Source organism: Glycine soja, chromosome 8, assembly GCF_004193775.1.
Source record: "Glycine soja cultivar W05 chromosome 8, ASM419377v2, whole genome shotgun sequence".
Lineage (NCBI taxonomy): Eukaryota > Viridiplantae > Streptophyta > Magnoliopsida > Fabales > Fabaceae > Glycine > Glycine soja.
Window position 1 is genome coordinate 4,306,631 of NC_041009.1, and position 24,259 is coordinate 4,330,889.

General features: G+C 32.8%; 2 protein-coding genes across 2 annotated transcripts; both read right to left on the minus strand.

Moving 5' to 3' along the window:
• Positions 1-565: 565 nt before the first annotated feature.
• LOC114421294 (TPR repeat-containing thioredoxin TDX) lies at positions 566-7,380 on the minus strand. Its single transcript, XM_028387155.1, has 10 exons — positions 7,192-7,380; positions 7,067-7,100; positions 6,838-6,960; positions 6,674-6,761; positions 6,477-6,557; positions 6,286-6,350; positions 6,049-6,189; positions 5,838-5,969; positions 1,517-1,547; positions 566-1,114 (listed from the first exon to the last, which is right to left on the minus strand). The coding sequence occupies exons 1-10, from the start codon at positions 7,299-7,301 to the stop codon at positions 780-782; spliced, it is 1,140 nt and encodes a 379-aa protein (XP_028242956.1). The 5' UTR covers positions 7,302-7,380; the 3' UTR covers positions 566-779.
• Positions 7,381-11,678: 4,298 nt separating this feature from the next.
• LOC114421295 (probable inactive receptor kinase At1g48480) lies at positions 11,679-14,668 on the minus strand. Its single transcript, XM_028387156.1, has 2 exons — positions 13,024-14,668; positions 11,679-12,645 (listed from the first exon to the last, which is right to left on the minus strand). The coding sequence occupies exons 1-2, from the start codon at positions 14,354-14,356 to the stop codon at positions 12,029-12,031; spliced, it is 1,950 nt and encodes a 649-aa protein (XP_028242957.1). The 5' UTR covers positions 14,357-14,668; the 3' UTR covers positions 11,679-12,028.
• Positions 14,669-24,259: the final 9,591 nt, after the last annotated feature.

The window sequence follows — 24,259 nt, forward strand, 5'->3', positions numbered from 1 at the left end:
TTCTATTTTGTTTATGGATTTGGACTTAAAATAGATTTGTAAACTTTGAGACTGAGGACCTATATAATAGCACCAAGGTTTTAGTTTAAAAAATTTTTGTTCGAAGAGGAGAATAATTCTAGAATTTTAGAATTTCAATTTTTATTAATGCACACTGTTCACGTAGAATAAAATTCATTTTCTGCAAAATCATCTCTAATTCATACATTTTTTAATATTATGCTCTTTTTATTTTCTTTTGATATACTTTGTGCTTTAACAACTTGAATTCAATATGATTTTATTTATCAATTATTTTTGGATTTATACATTAATTATACTAAATTTTATAAGTTTCTTTTTTTAGTTAATATTTCATTAGGTTTTAAAATAATTAATCAAAAACATCTTTAAGCAGGCTTTTAGATAGGCTCGTGGGCCAAACCAGACTTTTATATAAGCCAAGCCGAGCCTTAAAAAAAAACCTATGACAAGTAATGAGCCAAACTCAAACCTTACGTATTCAACTCAAACCAAGTTCAAACCTAGTAAAACTTGGCTTGACTTGACTCATTTTCACCCCTAATTACAACCACATCACAAACATAAAATCGGCTTGAAAATATGAAACTTATTACAAATCAATACAACATTTTGTACATGCAACCAGACAGAGGAAACGCCAAGCCATAACACATTGTAACTCAATTTGATCTTTTGCCTTTGTATGACACTATGGACATGTTAAAACAAGAAACAAGAAAATGTTAATTGTATCAGGGTTTTTATAAGGTATTCACTTAAAGAGAGCCAGCATGTTGTGCAATCTTGCTTTCAAGTGTACTTTTGTCTGCACCGACCACACTGTCAACCTCTTTGCCATTCTTAACAAAGAAAAATGTCGGAACACTGCTAATATTCCAACCTGCAGCAACGTCCCTGGCCTCATCTATGTCAACTTTCAAAAAAACCACTTTTGGGTACTTTTCAGCCAAGCTTGTATAAATAGGGGAAATGAAGCGACAAGGGCCACACCATGTTGCAGTAAAATACAGGATCGCCAAGCGTGATGTCTTTGATGCAGCACTTAACTTCTTTTCCAATTCACCACTAGAGTGAATACCCATGACTTGCCCTTTTAATGCCACAAACGTAATAGGTCATTTAATAGGTCATAGAAAATAAAGAAATTGCAACATAGTTATTTTTTTAGGAATAAAAATGAAATATCACAATCAAATATGCTGACAAATCACCCTCAAGAATATAGTTTTTAATATATTGTTAGGACCATCTGTTTAATGCCAAAATATCCACGTGTTTCCATCAAACTCCTAAGTCTGTAATGCGGGTGAGAAATTAAGACAAAAATATGTATAGTAAAGCTTTTATCATAGCCCCAGGAACAGTATAATGCAGGAATTGAACCAGACAAATGTGTACTGTTTCTATTTTTCACAATAACCAAATGATAGGTCAACAAAAAAGATTTTGTGAATTTTATTACCATCAGGAAGATAGAAATACAAAGACTTACCATCTTTTAAAGCAGATAATGCTGCTTGTACCTGAAAAAAAAAACAGCTATAATTAGATCATCTCATAGCATTGTTTTTCAGGTGCATAGTGAGAGCCAACAACTTGTCACAACATATAGCATTTTAATCAAGATGGAAGAAGAATGTTTTTTTTTTTTAAAATTAAGATGGAAGGAGAACGTAATTGGACACTACACTCCTACAGTAGAATTATGAATTCATAGGAAATGAGGGATTTCCATGTCATATCTCAATGTTATCACAAACAGTAGCCTACAGAAACTAAATCCATTTTACCCTTGGATGATGATCACAATTTTCAAAAACAATATTTGTGATCATAAATATTAAAAAAAACAGTTGTATACAAACTAGATAGCCAAAATCAAGATTTTACTTGGAATCAGGAATAGGAGTTAAGATTGCAAAACATAGGGCTTAAAAAGTCGCTATAATACATGTCTAAATAAAAGCAGCTAAAAATTGCATCTCAATCTTGAAACTTGACCCATCCCATTAATTCTCAAAACCCTGGTGCTTATCAATCTTCGTTACTCGGATTACAATCAAGCTAATTTTTAGCTTTTTTGTGTCTAATAGTTTATTTTAAGATCATAATGGAAACCTGGGATATGCCCATAGGGGAACGTAGATTATTGTAACTATCATCATATCTTAGGGGACCCTATCTCCGGTCTCAGCAAGCTATGGGATATAACAAGGAATAAACATTCCTCTTTGGAGGCAGGGTCAGTCATTCTGCATTAGCTCTGGCATTCTGCTGGTAACCACAACTAACGTGACTTAACCAAGTTAGATGGCATCATTTCCTAATGTTTTGTTTGGGAAATTTCACTTACTACACAATCTATATGATATGTGTGATGCTAACACCTTAGATAGAGAAAGTTCCTAAAACTAGAATCAGAAGAAAAGGTTATGAAGTAACTCAACTGACAAGGAGATGAAAGACCTTAAGCATTCAAGCTCAGGCTTTAGCCTACCTCCCAATTTTGATCTTACAAGAACAAAGGGAAACTGGGAAACACTGAGAAACTACTTCATCATACCATTAGAAGAAATTCTTCACTCGATGCTGAAAAGGTTATCTCTGGCTAGCACAATACTACCTTGACTTACGAGAAAGTATCATCCTCATAAAACAAGCATCCTGAATGATTGAACTCAAGCAGTCTAGTTTCTATTGGCCTACATTGTGGAAGGGTGCTTATGAATATGTCCAGACGTGTGATAATTGTCAAAGAACAGGTGGAATCTCCAGAAGGAATGAAATGCCATCCAATTCCATTATACCAATAGTGATGTAAAAATAAAACCTACATTATAGTGAGAACTACAAATCAATGCATGTTGCAGTTTACAAGTGCAAACTAGACAACTTTATTCTTGGGTGGATGATACTTACATGTAATATTAGATGGATATAAGAATTCATAACAAATTAAAAACTGATTTTTGCCCTTTAGCTATAGTTGGAAGCAAAAGATAATCAATCTCAAGATAACTTTCAAATAACATTTATCCATATTATGAGAATTCCAAGGACATTAGCCTGGAATTTTCTTACATAAAGAACTTGGAAAATAAATATAAAAAAATAATAATAACTACACTATTTTTTCTTAGCACTTGCAAGTCTGTCACATACAATTAAAAGATAGCATATCTGATCTGGCAAAAGAGTCATAGTTCATTTGTATCTCAAGTTTACTGACAAGCTACCTTTGTTAAAACACATTGAATTGCATGCATCTAATTTCTAGATTGACCTCAATTCTCATTGCAAGAAAATTATCTTAGACAAAAGTATTACAGCTAAATTTTTTATTTAATTCCATCAAATAACAATCATAAATTGCCCTTATTAAACTTAGTTATCATAACTCTTTGAATGGCTTAACACAATTTATCATTGTTATTTGACGAAGTTGAATAAAATTTTTAGCTATGATACCCCTGTCCAAGATATTTTCTTGCAATGAAAATTGAGCTTGGTCCAGGAATTGAATGCACGCAATTCAATGTTTTGACAAAGGTAGTTTGTCTGTAAACTTAAGATACAAATGAATTATTACTCTTTCGTCAAATCAGATATGTTGTCTAGTTGCCTTTAATTGTATCCAGTATATTTGCAAGTGTTAAGAAAAGTCAGTGTAATGCATTGCAAGTTACTATCTTTGGAATTCTCATAAATCATATGGATGAGTTAGCAACTATTCTAGACAAATATTATTTGAAAAATGATCTTGAGATTCTGGAAAATAAAAACAAACATTAATTACAAATTTACTATGACTTTTCTTAACACTTGCAAATATGCCGGACACAACTACATGACAACTAGGCAACATACTTGATCTAGCAAAAGAGTAATGATTCATTTGTATCTCAAGTATACTAACAAGCTACCTCGATCAAAACCCACATTGAATTGTGGACATCTAATTTCTGGATTGAGTTTAATTCTTGTTGCAAGAAAAATATCTTGGACAGTGATATCAAAACTAAATTTTTTATTAAACTCCATCAAATAACAAGGATAAATTGTGTTAAGTCATTCAAAGAGTTATAAGGAAAATTTGTCATTGTTATTTGATGGAATTCAATAAAAAATTTAGTATTGATACCTCTGTCCCAAGATATTTTTCTTTGGACAGTGATATCAAAACTAAATTTTTTATTAAACTCCATCAAATAACAAGGATAAATTGTGTTAAGTCATTCAAAGAGTTATAAGGAAAATTTGTCATTGTTATTTGATGGAATTCAATAAAAAATTTAGTATTGATACCTCTGTCCCAAGATATTTTTCTTGCGGTGAGAATTGAACTCGATCCAGATATTGGATGCATGCAATTTTATATTTGTTTTGGCAGAAGTAGCTTCTTAGTTAACTTAAGATACAAATGAACCATTACTAGTCAAATCAGGTATGTTCTCTAGTTATTCTTTAATCCAACATATTTGCAAGTGTTAAAAAAAGCCAGTGTAGTTATTGTTTATTTTTATTTCACAGGTTCTTTTATGTGAGAAATTTCAGGTTACTATCTTTGGATTTTTCATAGATCATAATAAGGATAAGTTGGCAACTGTTTTACACAAATGTTATTTAAAAGGGGAAACTAAACCATTTTTTGTCCATATGATGTTGTTGGGTGGGTGATACTTAAATGTAAGTAACATTCGATGGTAGCTGAAAATAGAAGACACCTCCCCCCACACACACACACCCACCCACCAGAATGCCGGCTATCACACACCCACACACCAGAATACCGGCTAGATTGCCTAAGTAGGTTTCCACTTTCTAGATTCTTTTATATTTTATGAAAGAAATTTCAAGTTACCTTGGGATTCCCATAGATCATAATATGAAAAAGTTGTCAACTGTTTTAGACAAATGTTATTTGAAAATGATCTTAAGATTGATTATCTTATGCTTCCAATTATAACTAAAGGGAAAAACCAATTGTTAATTTGTTGGTTATTAATTATATAAATCCATCTAATATTACCTGTAAGTATCATCCACCAAACAAAATATGGACAATAGGTGGTTTAGTTTGCATTTGCAAACTGCATTGGTTTGTCCATAAAACACAATATTGTAACATAAATCATAAGATCCTACAAAATTCACATACCATACATGCACACACACACACAGAAGGAGAGAGGAGAACAGAACCCAAAGGCCAGCAGCATGCACAAGGCAAGCGCAGAAGATAAAACAAGATGTGGAGAACCAGCGACAAAGAATAACAAGATGAAGCCTAAATGAGGAAGTGAATCGCACACAGCAGTCATCTCGCAAAGAAAGAGTGGCTGAAAATGAGTAAGATTTGGGCTGCTTTAGGTTTTCAGCCTGTGCGCAAACAGGTCACAGGTTTTAAGCTAAAAAAAGGATTTTTTTTCCAGGCTCAGTGGGATTGTGCCTCATTCCATACCACCAATTCCACAATCTTACACAACAATTTCACACAATCTCACCAAAGTTCTATCCTGCATGGAGGTACTCAAGATCATAAAGTCGTACAATCTTATGTGAAAGATCATGATTTTGACTAACATGATTACATAAGACCTATTCAAAGTATTGGAGTTGTATCTCAAACATATCAATCAATAAAATTTTAAAAGAAATGGAGAATACCATCAAGGAGCATCCTACATGTATTGTATCAGATACAGGCAGGTATGATTTTGATACTTTGTGATTTTTAGAATACCAGGCTTCATAGTAGCTCACAAAGCCTGTCTATCAAAAAGATTGTTCAATCATAGAAACTATATACTTACTTGGGCTTCAGTTTCTTGCTCCTTCTTAATAGGAGCTTCAGTCTTGATAGGAGCTCTTTTCTGTTGCTTTTGCTTTCTTAAGCGTTCATATTTTCTCCTATGCTCCTCGATTTTAAGGGCATTAGGTTCAACCTGTCCAGCCAAAAGATACAATTACAAAATGAACAAGGATTCCTTCTGCAGGTTCCGTCTGTCAAAAGTAGGCAAATACCTTTTTAAGTGCCATACTAATCTCTTCATCGTAATCTAACTTTGAAGCCACGTGAAGGTCACTTGCTGCTTCTTCCCATAGTCCCAACATAGCCCTTGACATTCCTCGTATTTTGTAGCCTTTAGCTGAGTCTGGGTTAATCTGGAACAATTAAGATACCTTTGAGTACACAAACTCATGGCACAGAAATTTCTTTTATACCATGTTTTCTATGCAACAAGTAAGGAATAAAAAAACCTTCAAGGCAGTGTCAGCATCACGTATAGCAGCATTTGGTTTCTTCAATTTCATATAGATGCTAGCTGAAAACAAGAAATTGGGATTTCCAAATGATACAGAAGGTAAAACAAACAATAAAGCAACTGAAAGGAATTTATCAAAAAGACGTTCCATTCTGGTGGGAATACACACGCACACACAGAGAGTACCTCTAGTAGCATAAAGTATAGCTGATTGCGGATTCAACAAAATGGCTTCTGTCAGTTGGGCCAGTGCTTCATCCAAATTACCTGGAAAATCATTAAAGAAAAGTCAATTGGCCAACTAAAAGAAAGTCCAAGAAACATGAATTGAGAGATTTATTAAAAAAAAAAAACTAAGTAATCATGAATTGAAAGGCATTTGCCTTGTGACATAGCATCGACTGCTTTTGATTTTGCTAGTTGTGCAGCATCCCTTTGTTCTTCCGTTATTTCAGCAGAAGGATCTCCCATCTGCAAATACATTAAAATTACAGATTTGTTGAGGCATGGACATTAACCATACATACATAACACATGCATAGCACACCTTTTGAGGAGGGTCATTATCAGGTTCAACAACATCAGCATTATCCAACTCTATATCAGATTCTACAATGTCATTTTGTGCGGATAAAGGAGGATCTGACTTGTCATCAAAATCACCTGGTTCCTGCATATGGTGTGAGCAACAATAACCGGAGATCCCTAAATTCATTTGTTTTTATCAACGCAGAATGATAAAATATAATGTTAAAAAAATGAATGGGGAGGCACACCGTTTTGGGTTGGGGAGGGATGCGAGCACCGAGGCTACAGCAGCAGAGACAGTGTATGAGTGAGTGAGTGAGTGAGTGAGTGAGAATTAGGAGAAAGAAATGAAAAAATGAGAAGAAAACGAAACCTGAGAAGATAAGTCTTGAAGAATGAAAGAGATGGATTGTGGAGAAGTGAGGGATTGGACTTGCATATCTCTATGAATTGCTTCAGCTCTCTCAATTTTCCCTCCTCCATGCTCCCTCGCTCGCTCGCTCGGCCTCTCTAGGTCAAACTGCAATTTAGGGTTCCTATCTGCCCACTGCAGCTACAACTTCTCTCTATTTATATAATTAATCAACCCTTCGAATATTCTCTTATTATTCGAGTATACTCTTAATTTCTTCCTTAAAGTATAGAAAGATAATAAGTACTTCTTAGAATTTTCTCCCATTTACTGTTAATAAAACTATTTTAGGCCCGTTAATTGCCAATGAGACTCTCTCTTCTATGTATTTTTATTATAGTATTTTTTTTACTGTAATATAGTATTTTATATATTAAAACACTTCCATTTAATCCTTAATATAATTTGTCCCAACTTCGAAGCATCTTTCGTCTTAATAATAATACATCAATCTCATCACCCAATCCTTAAAATACTTGATATCTTTTAATTTTAATTTGGTTCCTTATTTAAAACAAAAACAACTAACAAGATTTAAACCTAATATTTTAGCATTAGGTTGACAAAGAATATAATAAATAAAGAAGCATAATAAAACATTATTAAGATAAGTATTTATGATAGTTTTAATGGTTATTTGAGTTCCATGTGTGGTTCCTTGTTTGGAATTAGTTTATTTTTATTCAAAATTAATTTTTATTATTTTTCACGATGACTTTCATTGAATAACAATTTAGATTTGTATTGTTGATCTTCTATTTAAATTTCACAATAAACATAATTTGTTCAATCGGCCAAACAATAAAAACATATAACCACTCCATGGTATGACAACAATTAAACACTAACTAGGACATTCCCCAATTAAGGGCTTGATTTGCACAATTATGTGAAGTGGTATATCTAAGGAAGGTTATTGTCTTGAAGTTTAAGCTTCACAACCCAAACTACAATGTGGAGTATGATGACCTTAGCATGTTCTGTTATATGTGTGGTTAATTTGGACACAACAAAGAGGTATATTTGTTATTAGTTGCCCCTAATAATAGTATTGTTCCACCCATCCCCTAGCTTGACAACTCCTAAAAATGGTCAAGCAAGTTAAGGAGGATACTTTTGAGCCTAATCAAGCAACAATGATTAGGGATAAGAGCACACGAAATAACAAGAAAATATATAAATAAGTTATCATGGATTTAAGTCATGATTTTTAATCCATCATTGTGCGTTCCAACGACAACAATCAAGTAATTAAGGTGATGGACTAATTTTATGTCAATCAAAATGCAATAAATGATGTAAATGCTCTTGTTGATAGGGTATGGATATTGACTAACTTGAATTGGACAAAAATCTCAAAGAGGTTATCATTTGTAATCGAGGTCCAAGGGATTATTACAATACCATTGTGGATGCATCAAAGTAAATGATATGACACATGTTATTTCACTTTAGCTTGTTGGGGTGCACTTTGTCACTAACCTATTTTTTTAATGATAAGCAAATTAAACTAACTACCCATGAGGTTTTGTGAAATTAAACAAACTCTCATTGCTTTTATCCACTCATACACTAATCCCTTTAATTTTTGGAAAAAATATACACTAACACTCTCTCTTATACACTACACTAACTTCCTTAGTTATTTGAAAAAATTATAGTGTTCATCTAGAAGAGAGTTACTGTAAATGTTAAAAAAGGAGGTATTTGTATAATTTCACAAAAGTTTAGGGTAATTAATATAGTTTACTCTTTAATTATTAATATATTAGCCTAGAATATTTGAGGTATTGCTTTCAAAAGCAAACTTCGGTCAATTTGGAAGTTGATTGTGGTAAACATAATGTGAGTTTCTTAGCCTTACCTGATACTCAGGTTAGTAGTAGAAAGGTTGATGGTATCATTTGACATATTAGGTTGGATTAATGGTTGAAAGTAGATGTTGCAGGCTTCTCAAGCGGCATCTATGTGTTTTGGATCCGAAGTGACGTTGCTACATCAAATTGCAAAATCGATACTCAATTTATTCGCCTTCAAATGTCATCTACAAGTGTAAGTTGTAAAGGTTGGGTTGATTTTAGTATATTTTCAATCCAACTCAACTAAACTTAATTGGCCTTTTTTTGTTGTAATTCAACTCAACCCAACAATCAATGCAACTTTAATTGAGTTGGGCTGGTTTGAATTATCAATCTGAGTTATTAAAAAAATTACCATCTCTTTAACTGGCATATACTTGGCAGTAGATGAACTTCAATAATTTGATATCCTAGACTATAATAATGATCCAATGTAGGTTAAATCGATGGCGTACCATAGTCCAAAGCTTCAGCAGAAGAAAGGCATACATACTTTTCTTTTACCCCCAGTATTTCCCTTCCCCTGCTGGTTGTTGTCATCAATCCAATTATCTATCTCTATTCTCTATCTGTATACATTTTCTTATAATTTTGACTTGGGAAACAAGTGACATTCTCAAAAGAGATCACGACTTACTAACAAACTGGTGGTTTGAACAAAAAAAGATCAATTTGAAAAAGTTAATCTTAGACAGATAGTATTTAACAGTGTTTTTAAGGATTTATTTACTAAATTTTAAAACTATATAGATTTTGCAAATTTTTTTAAACTACAAGGACTTAATAGCATAACTTTATGGAATTATAGAATTTGCTAATTAATCTAACCGTTTCTCTTGTGGAACATTAGTGGAATAAGATGGACATATGATCAAGAAAACTTAAATGTTAGTATTTAATGATATTTTTAATCCTTATGTAAATTTTTAAATAACAATTACTTTATTTCAGAGAATATACAATTCTTATTTATATATATATATATATATATATATATAAGTATTTATTATAGATACTCATTTTAGTTGCTATAAATAAGAAATAACATTTAAAATGAGTATGTAATAAAGTGCACATTAAACTTAACTCATTAGATGATCCCGTGGTGGTACAGCATCATCTTAAGAAAATTGAATAATTTATGAAAAATGATAGGAAAATAATTATATGTAATAGTGACACCAAGGTTAGAATATATATGATATCTATCTAACATCTTTTTTAATCACTAGACCGATCCTAATATATAAGAAAATGCTAAACAGATAAAGTGTTGATAGGAATATGCTTACAAAAATAAAATAAAAACTATTTAATTGAAATTGTTTGCTTTTTATTGAAAAATACAAAAAATATTTACTTATTAATTAATTAAAAATATCTAATAGAACTCTATAGAAATAAACTAGACAATCTAGGACGACGATCTTATGGAAAACTTGAATTGATATCATTCATTTTTTAAAATTAATGTTAATTTGTATCAAGGTTGAAATGAGTATTCAATTTTATTTTATTTTGTTAGCAAAAATCTGCTTCATGCTAACTGCTAAATGCAATCAAGTGGTGTCAATTTTTACAGCAGACATACTGCAACTGCAACGGTCATCAACTTTGAAAGATGGGACGGCAATAACCAAGAGACAAACGCATCCCATGTAGTATGGTTAAGATGGTGGGATGCCAATCTTTGCTTCTCTCACATCACTTTCTGATTATTTTGTTTCCAACCTTTTTAAAGTGTAGCCCCTCCATATATTAACAAAAAAGACCAGGTGGCCCTAGAGCCAACAAAATATGGCCATGAACCATAACTAGTATGTTTGTACATGTACACTGTAGAGTTACAATTATAAGCACCTAAAGCAAAAACGCATCGCACATACGTTTGAGCTTTCATCAGTTTATAGTATTATACTACTCACCCGAATCCCATTCTTTTAAATTTCGGCCACTGTCACTGCCAACCATGGGCTGATGTTTAAATTTCAAAATCTAAATTAAAAAAAGGATAAGAAATCATTCAAACAACTCATGCTTAGTCTGACAAAATTGGCTTGTGGGGGACCAGTATTACTGATCTTTGAGGCATACTCTAATATCCTACTTTCATGACAAGGAATCTAATTTAATTGATTAAAAAAATGTTTTGGAGTCTCACAAATAATTATAAAAAATCCTGCTTTCCAGAATTTGTCATAAATTTAATTGCTAGATTGAACCTTTATTAGAATCATGTCAAATTAACTGTTTTGACTAATTTAACACACAACTATGGTATGAACATCAAATATCGTAACGATCACAATTTTGCACATATGCCGTACCCTCTTCTAACATTTGATTTCATAAAAATCAAATTTGACAATTTATCCATACTGTACCTCACAATTTTAATTTTATCCAATCTGTAAGGGTGTTTTCTTTTCTTCGTGACGTGGGCATTCTATAAATAAATCTTAAACCAACTGGCAAGAGGAGGAAGAATTAATCAAAAGTTGGTTTGGGGCATAAATCGCCCATCCTCACGAAGGTGGCGATCACGTTCACAATAATCTTTTTTGGCAATAATAAAGCACACCACCGACGAGACATCGCAACCAACCATCCAACGACAGCTACTATAACATCTCAATTACAAATTTTCAACAGACATAATAAGGTTTCAACAAAAGTAAAAGGCATGTTAAAGCAGAAGTAATAATTACAATCAACCAGAATCCAACAATAACTAATGGAACAGATATCCACTTCCCCCCAATGTATTGATTGGGAAGGAAAAGGGGGGAGATGGCACAATGGAGATTTGAGGAGGAAGAAAATTCAAAAGTTTGGTGCCAAGGAAAGAAATTTGAGGCCGGCCCAAGCTAACAACAGAATACAAGCAACTTACGCACAGGATTTAGCAAGTAAAAATATGGGAGAAGATACATGTTCTTCTATAACTGTATATCATTGTCATGTTGGATTTGGTCCTGGTCCTCCTCTTTCAAGCTAGACCTTCGCAACTCTTGTATGCGCCTTACCACTTCAGACATTGAAGGGCGCATGTCAGGGTATTGTGCTGCACAATCTACTGCAAGTTGCAACAACTGAACCATCTCCTCTTCCACATTCTGATACCTAAGGAGCTCAAGATCAAAGACCTCAGAAGTCCACTCTTCTCTAACCACAGATTGAACCCATCTGGGGAGGTCCACTCCTTCCTCATTCAGGAGAGCATGGGTAGGTGCCTTCCCAGTCAGAAGTTCCAAGAGCAACACACCAAAACTGTACACATCTACCTTCTGAGACACCTTGCGAGGATCAGTCACCTCCGGTGCACGGTAGCCGGCCACACGGTTAGGGGTAGAGGAGGGGCTAACAAGGTGTGCAAGGCCAAAGTCAGACACTCTCGCATCATATGATTTGGTTAAGAGGATGTTTGATGACTTGATATTTCCATGAGAAACATTAGGCCCTCGTGAATGTAGGTACTCAATGCCACGGGCAGCTCCAAGTGCAATGCCTGATCTCACTTCCCAATTCAGTGGTGTCCTACCAGCTCCTTTGTTTCCTGTAAAGATCAGAATCAGAAACATCATCACCACTGTTTAGAAACTCATGAAATCAACATAGCCAAATTCTACCAACTAAGCCTAGTCTAGTAGTAGCAGGAGATGGAGAGACAATTCGGACAAACAGCCGCATTTGTGATCCAATTGGGACCAAAAAGGCATATATATAATAAGAAACAAGTGAAATGCATCTAAAGATTATTCCTAACAAATGCAGAGTAATGAACAATTAATCGATGACTAACACAGCCAATGATGCATTCTTTCCCCAAAAAAGAAACACAATTGCGGCAAGTAATGATAGTCCAAGAAAAGGTCCAAATTGAGTGAAAAGCAAGCACAAAAAATAAAGAGAAAGAAAGAAGGAATGGACGAACCATGTAAAAGCGCAGACAAGCTTCCCATGGACATGTAATCATAGACGAGGAGCTTCTCATCCCTGCTGAAATAGTAAGCCCTGAGAGGCACCAAACTCTCGTGATCCATCGCTCCCACCGCCTCAATCTTCTCCCTAAATTCCTTCTCCGAAATGGTCACGTCCTTCAACCTCTTCACGGCCACCACCGGCCCCGCCTCCAACACCGCCTTGTACGCCGTCCCGAAAGTCCCTTTCCCCAAAACCTCCGCCGAAGCCCTAAGCAAATCTTCCAAATCAAACGCCCTCGCCGCATTCCCAAAAAACACCAACTTCTTCGCGTTCCCTTCCGCCGCCTTGCTACCGCCATTCCCCACCGCCACAGCTGCGACCGCAGAGTTGCCATTAGCATGACCAGCGCCGTTCTCGACATCGGCGACCCCCTTGTCGGCAAGAACTTTGGACTCCGTCTCAGGATGTTTGACAGTGGCAATGTCGACGGCGCTGGTATTCTTGGCACTCTTGTTCCTGCACAGGAAAATGAAGAGGAACACAAGCAAGAGAAGAAACACCACCGATCCGACAACAATTCCCGCTATGGCGCCCCCGGACAACTTGCTCTTGTTGTTGGTGTTGCTGTCCTTGGCGTTGTTGTCGACGGAGAGAGGATCGGCAACATCTCCGGGACAGAGAGAGAGTGGGCGGCCACAGAGGGAGTTACCTAGAAAAGAGTCCGGAGGGAATGCCTGAAGCTTAAGAGGGACAGAGCCGTTGAGGAGGTTGTCGGAGACGTTGAACTGGTCGAGGGTGAGTTTGTCCAGGTCGGGGATTGGGCCGGAGAGCTGGTTGTTTTCGAGAAACAAAGTTTTCAAGCGGGTGAGGCTGTTGAAGGCGGTGGGAAAGGGCCCGGAGAAGTTGTTGAAGCCCAAGTTCAAGCGAACCAGGTCCGCAAAATCAAACAGAAAGGGTGGGATTTGGCCGCTGAGCAAGTTGCGCTGAATGTAGAGGTTGCGGAGGTTGACGCAGGAGGCCAGATCTGAAGGGAGGGAACCTCGGAGTGCGTTGAAACGGAGACTAAGGGTTCGGAGCTGGGTCAGATTCCCGAATATACCGACCGGGATTTCGCCGGAGAGAGCGACACCGGGGAGGTGAAGCTCGACGACGTGGTCGTGCTCGCATTGGACCCCGGCCCAATTGCAGGGGCTCTCCCTGGTGGCGTTCCAGAAGAGGGTTCGGCCTCCCACGGCGGAACGGAGAGCGAGCAATGCGGCTCGCTCGGAAGCCAGATCTACTGCTTGTGCTACTGCGAGCACCACAGCCAGTGTCGCCACCAGAGTGTGCTTCTGAGGCAGCATTGCGAATTCTGAGGGAGAAGGAGGAGACTGACACAAACACAAGCGCAACCACTATACAAAATTGGAATAAATAAAATAGTCCAGCCTGTGTGCTCATCACCCAGAAAACAACCCTAACTTGCTCAGATACACTAAAGTCATCACTCAACTTCTTTTTTTCCTTTCCCTTTGCCCTAATTAATCTCATTCCCTTCATAAACTTTACATAATTTACTTCTATTCCCATTCTTTATTATCTATCTATATTCTATCTACTCTTCAAAACAAAACTAAATCTGTATTTTATTCTATATATACTACATTCCACTAAAAAAATCTATACCTATATATACTGGTACTATATATACTTACTTCTTACTACTACAAAAAATGCCCATATCCCTTTCTTCGCGTTTAATACTTACCTTTGTTTTTTCCCTCGATTTAGATTACTTTTGTTTTTGGTCTTTAATTTTTTTTAATCCATCAATTTCAAAACAAAACATTTTTTTATATTTCTCTCTATAAAAATAAATAAACATCTTATTATCCTAAAATCAATATGAAAATTTCTTTATAAAGAAAAGAGAGACTAAGACTATATTTAACACAACTAGCTAAAAAGATAATTGATAGTTAAAAATTAAAAATCATCTTATTGAATTATAAATGTTTGATAAAATTATCTTGTTAAATTAACTTTAAAATGTAAAATTACATAAATAAACATATTTATGTAACATTTTTTTTATAAATTTTAACTTGATTTTCTTGATAAAAATATATTTTGTAGTATTTATAATTTTAGTATTAGATTAATTTTAAAAGCTTGTAGCTTTTTATTTATAAAGTATTAAAAAAACTACATAATCTAATTATATCACCGTCAATATCATATATAATAAAAAGATAAAAATAACAACAATCAAACTACAAATGCAAATGTGCTTTAGTTTAAAAATAGAGGAGCGTAGATTTGGTCTAGGAAATTAGCCACAATTTGGTTTAAGGAGTTCAAAGACAAAATGTATTATACATGTATTGGGCACGTATCTTACACTTGTTTGAACTCATGACTATGTATCAATTTTTTTTTAAAAAAAAATAGATACTTCATTTGAGCACATAAGTTATTTTGTTGGCACATCAAGCTTGTACATAAGTCTAACCGGTATGAATGAAATCGGAGCACATGTTGTTTTAAGTAAAATATATTTTTTGTCTGTGGTTTTATCTCGATTTTGGTTTCTAATCTCAATTTTTTTTAGTCCTTCCTAAATTGTTATGTTTTGTTTTTAGTTCCTTATGAAAATTTTAAGTAATGATGAGACAAACATAATTTATGTGGTGTGTATCAACTTTATGTTTAAGTTTTTTTGTCAGTTTTAGTTACAACTTTTTTTACAGTCCAAATGTTTGTTTTTGTAACGTTTGTGATTTTAGAAAATTTATTACCTAGATTTTTTATTTTTTTATTTATTTATATTTGTAATATTTCTAAAAAAATTAATTTGTCAAAATAATTAGAATAGTTAAAAATCATTAAAAACATAAATTTGTAAAGCGTAAATTATATTTGTCATGTCATCACTTAACATTAATGTCAATGACTAAAAATAAAATCAAATAGTTTATAAAAAATAAAAAATAATGAAAAAAATCAAGTAATTAAATACAAGTGATTAATGTGTCAAAATTAGAGTTGAATCATTTTGGTATTACACTAGTTAGATCTTTGGTAGAAACAATTATCTGTTAAATTTTATTTATTTTTTGACTAAATTTCGAATTAGTTAGTGTTTTTTTTATATAAAAGTCATTAGTTATGTTTGACGATTGCGAACGTTTCGAGCAATTTATGACTTTATTTAGATAAATTTAGAATTTTTATTTTTAAGTTTCTTTACTCAAAATATAGAGTATTTTTAATTTTAGAAAAAATCTGAATAACTGTTCAAACTTTGTATCGAAATAGCCTCGAAGTATAAACCACAATACTCATGTATCAGTACCTCTCTCTACTAACCTGCCATCTTGATCAAACGTGTAATAGAGTCTGTTGTAGATACATATAATAAAAAATCAACAACGACAACGAATTTGATAATTGAATATAAATTAAATGAATAGCATTAATAAAAATATTAACTTAAATACAATTTAAAAATAAATTAATATTTGAAAAGGATGATGATGGAATGGTGATAAATACATGTTTTTGAGGCCCAGCTAGCCTTCCTTACCAATAGAGGAGGAGATTTTTGTACTTTATATGTGAGATATCAAAGGTTATACATATATAACCAGTTGGATCAAGTTTTTAAATCTATGGTGGGAAACCTGCCTACACGTACAGGGCATAGAATGGCTTATAGTTTGCACATGGAAGAAGAATGTGCGTGCAATTAACCAGTGTTCATGTCTCTCTCTCGTAAGCTTCTTGAGATCGACTTTGAGAGTTATTTTGATGGTGTACTTGTAATTAGGAATGTCACCGAGGCGGTGATGGAGAGTACTTTCACGCTTTTTGTTCGTGCTCTTCAACTAAACTTCTCTCCTGATTTCTATAGTAAATTTAAAAGGCAAAATTGTAGTTTATCTCCAATTTTGAAATTGGTCTTTTTATAATTTAATTTATAAATTTGGTCCTAGAATTTCGATTTAGGCGTTGATCGTTAACCTCATACTGTTGATTGTCACGTGTCAATGTCACGTGTAACTGTCCCATATCAATGCCACGTATCAACGTCTGAGTGGTTTCGTGTAAAGGCTTTATTTTTTTTAGGTAAAATTATACTTATGGTCCTCCAGTTTTACTCCAATTTCGATTTTGGTCCCCTTATAATTTAATTCACACATTTGGTCCTATAATTTTATAAATCCCTTTATAAATTCAGTCAAATTTCATTACTGGATAAGTTGTATTTCAAATTTCAAACAGAAATATCATTGTCATACATAGGTCACTTAAGCAGTCGTATACACATAATATCATATGGGGGAGCAAAAAAAGAAAAAAAAAGAAGTTATTACAGAACCTGTTAAAGTAAGAGATCTGAAAATTTCAGACCCAGGTTGGGATTTATGCGCCACTTTCCCAAGTTGAACAACTCCGGAAGTGGGAGAGAGACAAAGAGTGACTTTTCTCTGGGTTCCAAGTGAGTGAAAAACTTGCGATGAAAAAGAAGTGCGAGATTTATCAAGACCTACCATGTCTCTAGCTCCAGTGGCTAAATCATTCAAAAGACCAGTTTTGCATAACAATTTATAAAAAAATTTATAAAACTGGGGGACCAAATGTGTGAATTAAACTATAGGGTGACCAAAATTGAAATTGGAGTAAAACTAAGGGACAAAAAATACAATTTTACCTACAAAAAGTGAAGGCTTTACGGGGAACCACTCAGACGTTGACACGTGGCAGTCACATGTGACATTGACACGTGACAATTAACGTTTGAGGTTAACTGTCAACGTCTAAATCGGGCTTTCAAGACCAATTTTGGAGGGATTTATAAAATTGGGAAATTAAATTTGTAAATTAAATTATAGGAGAACCAAATCCGTAATTGGAAATAAAGGGAGGGACCAAGTTTACAATTTTATCAATTTAAAAAATATTGTTGTTGTTTTGTTACATGATATACTGTATCGGTGTCTATAATTATGTATATGTTAAGTGATTAAGTATATTAAAAATATATAACTAATTTTTAACATTTAAAATATAAAATAACAATTAAAACAAGAATAATTATGTAATATTCTCATGACGGGAAGTGTAATCCCATCTCCATTCCCGTGTCCAGAGTCTCCGTGAGAAAAAAATTTCCGTCTTCAATGTCTCATACAAGACAATGCTCATAGGAATCTCCATTTGCGAGATCAAATTCACAACCCTTCTTGTAATTGGCTTGGCGTGTAATCATCTACCTTTGGGTACTCTTCTGTAGCATATTGTTGCTACGACAAATTCTATCTTCTTGTTTTTCACCACTTTTGTCTTCTAGGAGTCGCCATGTATCTCTTCTAACAGCATCCTTGATATTTTGTTTTTGGTTTCTTTTCTTCACTTGTTGTCCAAGATTTGACTCTTTTTCGGCATATTAGGAATTCTCTTGTCAGATTGGTTTCTTTTGTGCCAAATCTAATGCTAATCTTGTGACATTCACGCTTTTCATTTGATTTGTGCGCTGATAGTACTTTTTTTTCCAAAAAAGAATGTGGAATTAATTTCTTTTCACTATAGTAAATAAATAAATACAAAAGTATGGAATTTTAATAATTTTAAAAGACTTTTTGTTGCAGAAAATATCTATAGCTAGACCACAACACTGGTATGGTGTTTTTCTCTTATTAGCAATTTCGGGACTGTCAAATCCATGTTATCTATACAAATATACTAGACTTAAAACTGTATGGTGTTTATTATGATGAGACAAATGTCAAAGATGCTAAAATTGTATATCTATTATTAAGCTCTATTGGTTAATTTGATGTTATTGTATTCTTTCGAAAACCAAGTTAACATTGAATGAGGTTAAAATTGAAAAATCATACGTATAAAACTCTTTATATTGATAATTGATTTATTTTTAAAAATCAAACTAATCATTCAATCAATACAAGTATTAGTTCAAAGTTTAATAATTCAATGGTCGTTGAATTATGATCGAACTTGTATAAATAAAATTTGATTTGAACCAAGAATGGTTTGATAGTTCAAACCAAGAATGATTTGGTGATTGATTTACTTACATAAAAAAACTGACTCTTCTTAAAATCGATACAAGATTGTTCTAGAAAATCTGTTTGAACCATTTTTTTTTTCAAAGAGAAAAAAAAGAACTTATCCATCTAATACTTTTTTCGATGTCAAATATAAACAATAAAAATTCATATATTTTGTTCTTAAATATAAATAAATGTAAACTAATTTTATTATATTTAATGAGATCATCTTAAAGATATTTTTATATTGAGATTCTAACTTGAATGATTTTTTTATTCTTAATATCAAATTTTAATTAAGGTTAATTTGGAAATGAAACTTATCTTTTAAGTAGGACTAATAAAATTAAATAATACTAATTAATTTTTTAATTAGTTTAAAATTATTATATATAATTGAGAGCTAAAGGAGTAGTACATTAATCCATAATTCCATTAACAAGAAACACACACGTAAAGTAGAGTTAAACTTTGATGTATTATGATATAAATTACTACATAAGAAATTTATTAAATAATGAATGTGATTATAGTTTAATTTTGTTCACACGGCAGAGCAGCAAAAGTGAGCTGTTCTGTTGTGTTCCTAAGACTACAGCTATCTTTACGTCTGCACCTTTTAACTAAGCATTGTGGTTGCATGATCTTTTGCAATTATTGCCTGCTTAATCACTCCTGCAGGAGTTTTACCGATATAATTTATTTTTTAAAACTTCTAACATTACCTTAACATACATGTGCATATTGCGGAATCATAAACCCTAGTTATTATCTGTCGGTTGTCGCTTACTTCACTTGTATATAAATATGGCCCATTGATCAGAAACGGCAACTGTAAGTCTTGTTTGGCTTGTCATGTCCTTTTTCCAACCATTAGCAACCAAAACGTTCTTATTAAGCAAGTCCAATCTATTATAGACATTCATTCAAAATTATATTGTCATATATAAAGGCTTTACTAAATAAATCATATATATTAAAAAGCTACATATCTTATGTTATTAATTTAAGTACCTGTATAGCTATAATAAATAGTACTCCTTCGATTCCAAATGATATATTCTTTTAGTGAAAAAAAATATTCTAAAATATATATTATTTTATAAAATTAATGTTATATTAAATATTTTTTTAAGACTACCCTTAATCAATATTTAATGGGAGTAATATGTAAAAAAAATAAATGAGTCATTAATTAAAAAAAATAAAAAATAATATATCAAAAAATTATTTAATATTTTCTTTAAAATTTAATAAATCAATTATATTTTTTAATAGATGCGTCAAAACCTTAAATTAACGTCATATAATTTGAAAGAGGGAGAAATCTATATATTTAGACGTTTAACTAGATTCACTGTGATTAAAATTAAGAGTGATCTGGGATTAGATTCCATACGCATTCATTTAATTTTTATCTCTAGACCAGAAGCAAAACATAGCATTATATATATTATATTGCGATGGTGGTCAGATTATGCAAGATTGGCATGGCTTTCTGTTTAATTAATTTATATTTGGTCTGGACTTGTGACTTGTGAGACAAGGAGTTGAGTGCTGCAATTAAAAAGAGATATTGTTGGAAAATTTTAACAAATCTTATAAAATACTAAATGAATATCAATACATATTATGTCAGATTATCAAAAGATTTCAAGAAATATCTGAATCAACACAAGTTACATCTTAATTTGTGTTCTTGATCGATCATCGAGTTTGCTAATACTAGAGTTTTGGTATGTTGGTTGACTTGGTTCTAACAATATATATATATATGCTTGGAGATAATTATAAGAAAGTAACTTCATCAATAATGAATATATGATTAGCTCGTGATGCTTTTAAATTTTCGTATTTTCAGAAATAATGTGACAATATTTTATATTTTTAAGTACTACAACGATAGGCTACTTATTTTCCAACACTAGTATGACTGATGGGGGGATATTTTTCCAATTTAACTGAAAGGGAGAGCTTAATATTACCGTAACATGATAACTACAGGCTTATGTTAATAAAAAGAAAAAAATAACGGTAAATTCTTTTTGTGGGGGTAAATTTGCTCACAATGCACATCGGATTCTTGCACCGCAGGTCTCTTTTATCTTCGCAACATTTGATTAATTGAAAATCAATAGCAAAATGATGCTAAATTTAATTTGGTGATAGATCTAATAGTGAGAACTGCACCGACCAGAAATTTCCAAATCTTCATCGCATTTTAAACTACGATGCCAGCCCCTACATATTTGAGTTTTTTTTCTTATTATAAGAGACAAAGTAATAAAATACGGAAAAACCTCAACTTGTGCTAAAAAAAATGACAATTGGTGATGGATCTTAATGATTGCAGCATATGACAGTCGTATCAATTTTACGGCTGGACTCGCATTCTATTTTGCTATCAAAATGTGTTCTGATTCGTTGTTCTTAATCCTTAACGTTAGAGCCCGTGATTCTATTTCTCATGTCAGTTCCTGCAAATTAAAAAAGGTTGACCAATTCACCAGCATCCTATACGAGGATATGGATGTCTGATAAGGCTAACTACTAGTACAAGAAATTGAAACTATTTAATCATCACTACAGAAATATTAAAATTAACGATAAAAATAATTATTTATTTTTTAAAAAGTTTGTCATTGAAATTTCTGTGACCTCAATGACGAAAAAATAGTATTCCTCACCAAATTTTATCATTATTTCTTTAATTTTTTTATAGTAAAAAGAAAAGCCCAATAAATGTTTAGCGAGGAATATATGCCACAGATCCTGATTAAAAAATATATATACACTATATTTTATTAAGACTATAGAAGTGCTCATACATCCGCCATGTCTTAAGTTTGGTTTGGTCATCTAACATCTTAATCAAATGATTTAGATCAACAAAGACTCAAACTTTTACTTTATCCCACGGGTAATTAATTTATAGTACTGCAGTAAAGCAATAACATAGATCGTTCCCATTTCAGAATGGAATCTCTATTTTCACGTGAAAAATGTTAGTTTTGTTATTTTTGGCCATTACATTACATATTCGTCAAAACTAGTACTTCAACTTTTATTAGACTCTATATATAGAATTAAAGTGTAATAAAAAAAAATTCAAAATCTAACATGGTAATCTTAAAAATAAATTAACAATAAGAAGATCCTTATTTTTATGTCGATAACATTCTAAAGATTTAAAATATAATTAGCAGATTCTTAAAATTAAATTATGTATTTTTAAGTTGCATATATTTAGGCATATTTTCCATAAAGTTTTAAACAATCAATATACAACATATGATTACAAGAAATAAAAATAACATGCCAACAAGGTCTAGTTGGTAAATAGGGATATTTTTTAGCATGTTATTAGAAATTCAATTCTTCCTTACCTCACCTGTACAGAGAATACTTTGTTAAAAGTAACCAATAATTGTTGGGCTCTGCCACTATTATGATTTCATTATTCATGTTGCCTTCCTAGCTGGATAACATAATCAAATCTTAGGGTTGCAGATTTGCCCGATCCCAAAAATTAAAACCAATTATCCTCTGTCGTAACTAAAGACTGATATTAGTCTAAAACTTTGCAAATTGAATACATTTTTTCTGTCGATGAATATTATTTATTAATTTTTTATTACCGAATGAATGAAAATCACAACTTTTTTTTCTCCTTTTACCATCAAGTGACCTTATAAATCCTGCAAATTGAATACATGATGCGGTGTTGAAGCTTAAGATAAGACGTGGAGGTGTAAATTAAGAGCTACTAATATAACAAAACCCCAAATCGCTCCAGGTTGTCTAAAGATTCTCCAACCTTAACTTGGGATGCCAGCATGAGCAAGGCATTTATTTTTGGGTCAATAAAGAAGACATGTTTGGTCACAATGAATAAAGTTCAGGAAATCAAAGTGTACAAAAAACAGCTTTTGATGACACAGATGAACAAAGGACAACGAATTACAGGAAAAAGAAAATGACTCAAATATGAAAGGGTTTTTATAGAAAACTATTTCTTCGCTAAAAAAGAATAATTAAAGCAGTTTGTTTTTTTTTTCTACTAAAGAAGAATTTATTGGGAGTGCCGAACCGAAGTGTAAGAGTGCAAGTCCTTGGGAAAGCGGATCCTCCTTCTAAGTTCTATCTTACTTTTTAGTTGTCAGGATATCGTGCTAGCTAGAGCTTTGACAACAGACCAAAGAGATAGAATCATAGAAGGAATAGTGTAATTACTTCGTGAACTTTGCAATATTGTTAATCACCTTTATGATTATCTTTTACATTTTCCCCTCTCTTTGTAAATTAAGGAATAACCATAGAGAGAATTTTCACGAAAATGTAAAACTTTGAGAGGCCATAGACTCCTGGAACACTTTTGCTTATTTGGCTATCTAAAATAGCTTCAAAGGTGTAATCCAGATATGCATAAGTTTTGCTTTTATTTGCCACCCAGCTTTTGAAAAGAAGTTCCATTAACTATTTGAACAGAATGCAAAACAATAATTTCTGTTTTAACATAGTTCATTATATAGAAGTCTTATAATTAAATTTTAGATGATATCAACAACAAAAAAAAGTTTTAGTTGCTATTCAGGCAGAAACTCCCAAGAGATACTAAAAGGCATAGTAGGGGTACACTACCAAGGAATATAAGTGATAATCTAGTGAAATCTTAAAACATAAATCACTGGCAAGGACACATGCATTATCAAAACATAGGACTCCGACATGTAATTTCAAATAAACAATAATGCTATACATACATTAAAATCGTTAGGCTTAACCCTGTGTCTTTTTGTGGGCCGCCCAATTTTACGAAGCCCATTGATCAAGGTTCGACTTCCACAAGCATCCATCCTTATGCGTGCTGTCATCTTGTGAAGAAAATAAAGTGCTTTCCTAGTCTCGTCTTTCGTCAAGATCCATTCCGAGTATTCGTCAAGATCGATACTCAAATCAAAGTAACTATAAAGAAGGAATGCAAATTACAAGGGAATTAAGAAAGAGAAGGACATTGTTGGGTTCAGTTCAACATCTGTGGTACGGTCCTACGTACGACAGGACAGCAAACTCACCTCCTCAGGACACCAAGCGTCTTTAGGCTCCACACTTATTTGTCTTTTTAATTAAAAGAGAAAGAAAATATAACTATCATTTATGATATATAGATAACCAAAAAATTTATGATATATA